At 39.7% G+C, this 8,856-nt stretch overlaps 2 protein-coding genes across 2 annotated transcripts; both read left to right on the top strand.

The window, feature by feature from the left end:
• The first annotated feature begins 1,207 nt into the window (after positions 1-1,207).
• Positions 1,208-3,993, top strand: LOC130052616 (uncharacterized). The gene is made up of 2 exons (XM_056158099.1): positions 1,208-1,335; positions 3,407-3,993. The coding sequence occupies exons 1-2, from the start codon at positions 1,287-1,289 to the stop codon at positions 3,706-3,708; spliced, it is 351 nt and encodes a 116-aa protein (XP_056014074.1). The 5' UTR covers positions 1,208-1,286; the 3' UTR covers positions 3,709-3,993.
• A 1,566-nt stretch (positions 3,994-5,559) lies between these two features.
• Positions 5,560-7,386, top strand: LOC125664584 (uncharacterized protein K02A2.6-like). Its single transcript, XM_048897406.2, has one exon. The coding sequence runs from the start codon at positions 5,560-5,562 to the stop codon at positions 7,384-7,386; it is 1,827 nt and encodes a 608-aa protein (XP_048753363.2).
• Positions 7,387-8,856: the final 1,470 nt, after the last annotated feature.

Below are 8,856 nucleotides of genomic sequence, written 5' to 3'. Positions count from 1 at the left end.
ACTCACTAGTTAATGATTCAATGAGAATGCGAATGTGTCCATCATCTGTTAATGTTGATTCATGTCTTAGCCTTTTTCTTTATCATACTGCATCAATATCGGATCACAGATTGTTTGAATTTTTTGACAAATAAGGATTTGAACCAAACATTTGATCACTGTGGTTACTTTAAAATTTGAATTGTTAACGACGTAAAACAAGTTTGATCAGTATATGTATATAATGTTTTGTTTTTTTAAAATTCAGTAGTTTTATGCATTCCTTCAATGAAATTTAAAAAATAATAAATGCATTTAATATTTAATGTGATTTCTCAGCGTTTATCTTGACAATTTACGCTCAAATGAAATCCAGGCTGTAATGATTCTGATGAAAGGTGAAGATGACGAACAGTGATCAATCTCATAACTTCTATAAATAATATGTCTTCATGCTATCTAAAAATATTTTCACAGACAAATTTCCAGACATGAATTATGAATGACTGCTCCGAGATTCTGTGAAGGCGTCTGTCCAAATATTCAGCCGATCCGAATCTCAGCCGAGATTACATGGTTTCTGAGAACACTCGCAGATGAAGTGAATATCTACCTATTAAGAATAATAGCAAAGTCTTCCGATGGAAAATAATAAGAACCCAAGTAAATTCGATATGTCCCCAAACTTTAGTGATTTAGTGTTTGTGGAGCATTGGATATTTTTTGGTTTTTGTCCTGCTATCTTCCTTGAGTTAACATGTCTCTTCTATATACATTCTGTAAACGTGTTGCGCTTATCTGTATATTTCAGCAGCGCCATCCATCAGGTCTGATTCTTTAGTGAAATGGGGAAATTAGTTTGATACCACCACCCCGCACGTTACAATCACAAGGTTATAAATCAATTCATTCAGGATACTGCTTATTATTTTTAGAATACTTGGCCTAATTTGGTATTTTGGTTGCCGAGTTTTCTCTATCATTACATTCTAAATTTAAAGTTGAATACCCTTTTTGATAGTGCCACACGGGGGTTGGGGGTATGTTGATTTCTTAAAGAAAGGGAACTGATCGATACAAACTTGAAAGGAAATGGTGGATAGATCAATTTTCGTCTTGTGCAATAAGTGAAAGTGTTGTGTATCATTGAAACAAATAAAAGATTTACCACAGCCTCTATAGAATTATATTGTAAGGTATTGATCGTCTACACGAGTAGAACTATTGATTAGTTTAAAAGTAAATGTTTAACGGGTAGTTCATTGATTTTGTCAGTATCACTGTGTATATAGTGTTGATTAAAGAACATGGCGACGAAATATACATTACTTTCCTGGTTTCTTGTGATCATTGTGCGTAAGTATAACATCTAAGTGTCGTTTTCATGATAAGTGCGGGGAAAGATTCGGTCCTGTCTAACTTTTATTGATATACATGTTTATTTTATTTTATTTTCGACAGTTATAAAACCTCTCTGTAGATAACGTTATTCCTTATTACAGTTTAACACACCTGAGTCAAAGTCTCAAGTCAGCTTTTTTGATCAAAATTTATCCGTTGTCTGTCGTCGGCATCGTCAACGATTTACAATTCATCTCTTCTCCATAAACACTGTCAATTTCAACCAAACTTGCCACAAAGCATCCTTGGGTGAAGGTGATTCAAGTTTGTTCAAATGAAAGGTCATCTCCTTTTCCAAGGAGATAATCAAGAAAGTGTTAAAAAGTAGGTTGGGGTCATTTAAAAATCTTTTCAAAAAATCGCAGGGCAATAAAAGATGAAACTTATGTGAAAGCTTTCTGACATAACGAAGATTCTAGTTGTCCAAATCATGGCCCCCAAGGATAGGTTGGGGATTCAATAGAGGATTAAAGTTTTACATGAGATATAGGAAAAATCTTTAAATATCTTCTTCTCAAGAATAATACGCACCAGGATCACTTTTGAGATTTAGCTAGTTTTAGTTCTTTTAGCATTTTCTTACTTGAGACAGAAATCGAGATCAAAATCATGGAAACTTAGCAAGAACCAGTTGAGTTAAGGGATGCAAATTGTGAGTTATTTACGCACACTGAATGTTACGCTATATGTTTTGAAAATAAAGAAATCTAATACGAATACATTGCATTGTTGTTCTTTAATAACTTTTCGATGTGTACGTAAAAGGACTCGAGCCAGAAACAACCAAATGCGGCACTGTCAATCAAAGAAAAGAAAATTTAATACTAATGATCTTAATTCTGTCAAATGACACTTTCATTACTGTAGTTTTGAAATCGGAATCAAATTCCTCAGGAGCAGAATTGTATATGCTAAAATAGGCATGGTTTCTAAAATTCCTTGATTCTCACTCCGGTTGTCCGAATAGCGTAGTGGTTAATGCACTCGCTTCTCACAGCCCACACACAACCCGAGTTCTCACAGCCCACACACAACCCGAGTTCTCACAGCCCACACACAACCCGAGTTCGGTCCCCGTGATCGGCAGTCTGACATGATAACAATGAACATTAGTTACATACTATTTACCGACTTGCACGTGATTGTATGTTAGAAGGTCGCCCGCTCGGATACGTGGGTTTCCTCCCAGAAACGAACAACCAGTTGATAAACTGATTATAATAATTTATCAGGTATACATACCACATATTATATATAGTGTAAACTTGTTCATACTGATTCAAAGCTTGCGTGAAAACATTGGCGTCTGTGAGCAAATAGATTATTCAGAATAGAAAGAATCCCTAGAATTCGAATTAGCCATTCTTGATTGACACATTCAAATTTACTTGATGAGAACTTCAACCAGAATGCATATTCCGTGACTGTCCAGTAACAATTAAACACACAGTATTATGCTGGGTTATTCCGTGACTGCCCAGTAACCTTGACAGGTTTTACATAAGAGGATAAAGGAAAGCTTATTATCAGATCCAAGCAGCTGGATCAAATCAATGTCCCAGGGGTAGATCTGGGTCACAATGCCGATTCAAAATTGTATATGGGAATATATGGGGGAAATTAGAAAATGTTCTAAAAAAAACTACAGGGTGATGAGTAGCACGAAACCATCCTCAGATAGTGCATATTCAAGTTTGTTTGAATCATGTTCCCCGGGAGGTAGGTTGGGGCCTAAAAAGGGATCGATATTTTAGTACATGAGAAAAATCTTTCAAAATCTTCCCCTCAAGAGCCACTGGCCATGATGCAAGCATTTTGAACAATGTAATGCAGATTTACATTTGACTCATTCAAACGTTTCCTTTTCACGAGATTTCGTTGATGAGATTAGTTTCAACTCTTTATTTGAGGTTAAATATATTCACCTGGAACTGTCCATTCTTTTAACCATGCTGAAAAGAGTCACTTTCTTTGTTATGCTTTAAATTTTCCATAGATTAAAAAGTCCTGGTTTGTTTTCTTACAGAATATGACATCGTTTTAGCATCCAAGAGTTGTAACTGTTCCTGCAATTCTGGGGGGATCGATTTTGACGACCTGGATCCTGTTACTCAAGAAAAGGTGAACAACATCTCTAAAGAGTTGAAGGTTGATACACGGAACACAAGTTCTCACACTCGCACTCTCGTATCTGTATCGGATCCCCGCCCGTCAGCCCAGGCAGCTGGATACATAGGAATTCTCATACTTACCATCGTGTTTGGATCCCTTGTCTTACTGGATTTGACTCGTGTTTGTGTTAAACCAGAAACAAAGTATATGGACTGACATTCTTTAAGCCCCGATGAATTATTGTCAAGGAATGGGGATTTTTATAGATATGAATGGGACCCTTCTTCTGTCGTATGTTCCTGTTTAAATGTGTACTAATATTGTAATGTCTATATCTTAAATAGTTCATTCAGATTAAATGTTTTCCCACACTTAGGAATGTGCTCTATCAGCGAAAGCTATATATTTAGTATTAAGTCAGTAATTGATGTTGACAGCCTCAGCCACGCGGTTTGTGAAATTGCTTAGTTATGTAGTTTAGAATTAAAGAGTTGAATTGGACAGACGCGTTCCTCTTATGAGTGTCTAGAGCACGACAATTACGGACAGTACATTGGCGACGAGGATAAAAAAAATTGCACAATGGCAAAGGCATTGCAGCTACCTGCAATAAGTCCGTTTGATGTAAATGGTGACCAAACCAGTGTCTCACAAAGGTGGGATAAATGGAAGAAAACTTTTGAATTCTACCTAACAGCGTCCGGCATTACAGATAAAGCGCAAAAAAGGGCTCTGTTTCTGCATTCAGCGGGAAGTGAAGTTCAGGAAATATTCGATACCCTCGGTGATACGTGAGACGACTTGGAGGGCGCTAAAACGAAATTGGATGAGTATTTTCAACCAAAACGGAACATAGCGTTCGAGCGCCATTTGTTCAGAAATGCGGCACAAGGTGAAACAGAGAAAATCGACAGTTTTGTGACTAGGCTGCGCAAGTTGGCCGTGACCTGCGAGTTTGAAAAGCCAGATGACAATATTCGCGACCAAATCGTTGAAAAGTGCAAATCGTCAAAATTAAGGAAAAGGCTCCTAAAGGAAAAGGAACTAACTTTGAAAAACGCGATGGATATAGCCCGAGCTGGCGAAATTGTAGACGAGCAAGCAGACAGATTTAAGGGCAGTGAAACGTTTTCAAACTCTGATGTTAATACTGTCAGACCGTCGGTGAATCACCCAAAAAGGTACGGGAGTGAGAAAAGTTCACAGAGGGATGCCACGTGTTTTCGTTGCGGGCGCAAGGGCCACATTGCAAGGAATTGTACAATCACTAAGGACAAAAATTGTAATAAGTGCGGAAAAAAGGGACATTTCGCAAAAGTGTGTAAAACGAAATGGGATACCCCGCGCACAAAACCAGGTAGGGACCGCAGTACAAAACATGTTCATTTAGTACAGAGCGAATCTTCGGAGGACGAGTTCGCGTTTGCCTGCACGGCAAGTATACAAATGGCATGATAGACATTAATGTGGGCGGAGCTACAGTGCAAATGCTAATCGACTCTGGCGCTACCTGCAACATCGTAAACTCCGATATATGGAGCGCCATCCGCGCTAACAACGAGAATATGTCCCTATCGAGAAATACCAAAAGATTGTTTTCTTACGGATCAAAGGAACCACTACAAATACTAGGAACTTTTCAGACAGTTGCAAAGTATGGGTTACGTGAAACATCTGCAGAATTTGCTGTCGTTAAAGGTGATTATATTTCCTTACTAGGGAAGGATACAGCAGTCGAGCTAGGAGTTCTACGTATTGGAGTCGAGGGGTCAGACTTTTGTTCTGTTATAAGCGAAATAGATAAGATCGTTGCCTCAAGGAATACTGTTTTCGATGGAGTAGGGAAGCTTAAAAATTTTCAGCTTAGAATTCATGTCGACAAAAACGTGACTCCAGTAGCACAACCGCTACGACGCTTACCATTTAATGTAAGAAAAAGCGTGAACAAGAAGCTTGAAGAGCTGGAGAAGATGGACATAATTGAGAAGGTAAACAACCCCACGGCTTGGGTATCACCACTTGTCGTTGTGCCAAAGAAAAAACGGGGAAATTCGAATTTGTGTCGATATGAGACGGGCCAATACTGCAGTTCAACGTGAACGATACCCGATCCCGACGGTGGACGAAATGCTGGAAGACATGAATGGCAGCAAGGTGTTCTCCAAGCTTGATTTACGTTGGGGATACCACCAGATAGAGCTGGACGAGGAATCAAGGGAGATAACTACGTTTGTGACACACGAGGGCCTCTATCGCTATAAGCGCCTCATGTTTGGAATTTCCTCAGCATCCGAAATCTACCAAAGGGTGATAGGGCAAGTCATTCAAGGAATTGAAGGAGTCCGAAATTTGTCTGATGACATAATTGTTTACGGAACAGACGAGGTGGACCATAACAGGAAGCTTACAAAAGTGCTTGACAGATTGGCAGAGAAGGGACTGACTCTAAATAGAGAAAAGTGCAAATTCGGTCTGTCGAAAATTTTATTCCTCGGACACGTGATTTCGTCAGAAGGAATCCGGCCTGACCAAGGAAAGGTCCAAGCAGTATCAGAGACCAGGACGCCGACGAATAGTTCTGAAATAAGGAGTTTTCTTGGACTAGCTAATTACTGCGGGCGTTTCATACCGAATTTTTCGACGATTGCAGCCCCACTACGCGAGTTAACAAGGAAGAGCACTCACTGGAGGTGGACGCAAAAACACCAGGATGCGTTTGACATGCTTAAAAAAGCCCTTGTAAGTGCTGAAGCACTAGCATACTACAACCCAAAAGCCGAGACGAGGATAATAGTGGATGCAAGTCCCGTAGGACTGGGAGCCATACTAGCACAGAAACAACCAGACGGATTGTTTAAACCAATTGCATATTCAAGTCGATCTCTAACCGATGTAGAGCAGAGATACTCACAGACTGAGCGCGAAGCGCTGGGTGTAGTGTTCGGTTGTGAAAAGTTCCACATGTACATATACGGACTAGAGTTCGAAATCTGGACTGATCATAAGCCACTGACCTACATTTACTCTCCAAAGTCAAAACCACCAGCCAGGATCGAGCGATGGATTTTGCGACTACAGCCTTATAAGTATAAGATCGTCTACATACCTGGACCAAAGAATGCTGCTGATGCTCTATCGAGATTGAGCCGAAATCGGGTTGGTCGAATACGCCACATTGCAGAGGAGTACGCGTATTTCATCGCAGAAAATGCTGTACCAAAAGCACTGACCATCCAAGAAGTTCGTCAGAAAACATCGGAGGACCCAGAACTCGCGGAGATTATGAGGAAGATCAAGACGGGGGACGGCCGTCTGAGTCCAAAATTTCGTACCGTGGAGGCGGAGCTTTCAGTCGTTGACGGAATAGTATTACGTGGATCGCGCATCATATTGCCCAAGTGCCTCAGGAGGCAAACAGTATCCCTGGCCCACGAAGGACACCAGGGTATTGTCCGGACGAAACAGAGACTAAGAGAGAAGGTATGGTGGCCAGGTATCGATATAGAAACCGAGCGATTTGTCAGAGCGTGTCATCAATGCCAACTTTTAACAAACAGCAATAGACCCGAACCAGTTCGAACAACTGTTTTACCTGACGGGCCATGGCAGGATCTGGCTATAGACCTTATGGGACCGTTTCCCTCTGGGGAATACCTATTAGTCGTTATAGACTATTTCTCCCGATTCCAGGAAGTAGCCATAATGAAGAAGATAACTAGTGAGAGGATCATTTTCCAACTTGAAAGTATGTTCGCAAGGCACGGCTTACCTTACAGCATGCGGAGTGATAATGGACCACAGTTTGTGTCGGAGGAGTTTAAGGGATACCTGGATTTAAATGGTATCAAACACATTCGGACCAACCATACTGGCCGCAAGGGAATGGGGAAGTAGAAAGGCAAAACCGAACATTACTAAAAGCTATAAAGGCGGCAAACGCGGAACGTAAAGATTGGAGACGAGAATTACCAAAGTTCTTACTTGCGTATCGCACGACCCCGCATTCTACAACTGGAAAAAGCCCTGCAGAGTTGTTGTATAACCGGAAAATCCATACCAAGTTACCAGAGATGAGTAAAAGGATCGATCACCAAGAATTACGAGAAACAGATGCGAGACAGAAATTAAAATTCAAAAGAAGGGCGGACGAGAGGCGTGGCGCCGTAGAGTCCAAAGTTGAAATTGGCGACACAGTTGTACAACGTCAGCCTATGCGCGATAAGCTGTCAACAGAGTTCGCGCCTGAAAAGTTTGTCGTGAGGGAGAAATGCAGGAATGCAGTGACACTCGAAGATGAAAATGGATCATCAGTAAAGCGAAACTGCACAGCTGTAAAGAAATTCATATCGAACCGCGAAAATGAAACAGAATCGCGTGACCCGGAAATTAGCGCAGAAGAATCCGGAGATGAATCTGATAAAGACCGTTCTGTCACAGATACCGGAAGACCATCCCGGGAACACAAGCCACCTGCGTATCTAAGAGACTATGTGACCACTTGAGGAAAAAAGGGACCTGACTTATTATAATTTTCTGACTTCTTAGATTAGTTATTAAATTATAATTTTGTTTTGATGTTATAAAAATGAGTTTGTTAGCATTTTAAAATTTAAATCAACAGGCTGTCATTTCTAAAATTTTAAAAATTTGCGTTTGTCTAAGGTGAAGAGGGATGTAATGTCTATATCTTAAATAGTTCATTCAGATTAAATGTTTTCCCACACTTAGGAATGTGCTCTATCAGCGAAAGCTATATATTTAGTATTAAGTCAGTAATTGATGTTGACAGCCTCAGCCACGCGGTTTGTGAAATTGCTTAGTTATGTAGTTTAGAATTAAAGAGTTGAATTGGACAGACGCGTTCCTCTTATGAGTGTCTAGAGCACGACAATTACGGACAGTACAAATATCACTGAAAGAAATCACCGTTTGGACATTAAAAACACAGCCTAAATTTTAAGGTTCCATGTTAAGAAAACTAGAACTCTTTGCAAAATTTCCAAGAGGATTCACAGCATAAGATATGACTACCACTACTTTCAATCTTTCCAAGTCACTAATTGTGATAAAAATATCCAAGTCTTCTATGGCGTGTAAAACGTTGCTATATTCGATAATCTTGTGATATATGTTCAATATCTTGTGATGTATATTCGATAATCTTGTGATGCATATTCAATATCTTGTGATGTATATTCGATAATCTTATGATGTAATATCTTGTGATGTATGTTCAATATCTTGTGATGTATATTCAATATCTTGTGATGTATATTCAATATCTTGTGATGTATGTTCAATATCTTGTGATGCATGTTCGATAATTTTGTGATGTATGTTCAATATCTTGTAATGTACGTTCAA

The sequence above is a fragment of the Ostrea edulis genome, chromosome 3 (assembly GCF_947568905.1).
Source record: "Ostrea edulis chromosome 3, xbOstEdul1.1, whole genome shotgun sequence".
NCBI lineage: Eukaryota > Metazoa > Mollusca > Bivalvia > Ostreida > Ostreidae > Ostrea > Ostrea edulis.
This window is presented reverse-complemented; position numbering and strand designations above follow the sequence as displayed.

Excerpts from the sequence above, each read along its gene's own strand:
- LOC130052616 (XM_056158099.1), top strand. The coding sequence starts at position 1,287 with ATGGCGACGAAATATACATTACTTTCCTGGTTTCTTGTGATCATTGTG. Across the intron at positions 1,336-3,406 it reads GTTTCTTGTGATCATTGTGC|AATATGACATCGTTTTAGCA; the intron begins GTAAGTATAACA and ends GTTTTCTTACAG.
- LOC125664584 (XM_048897406.2), top strand. The coding sequence starts at position 5,560 with ATGAGACGGGCCAATACTGCAGTTCAACGTGAACGATACCCGATCCCG.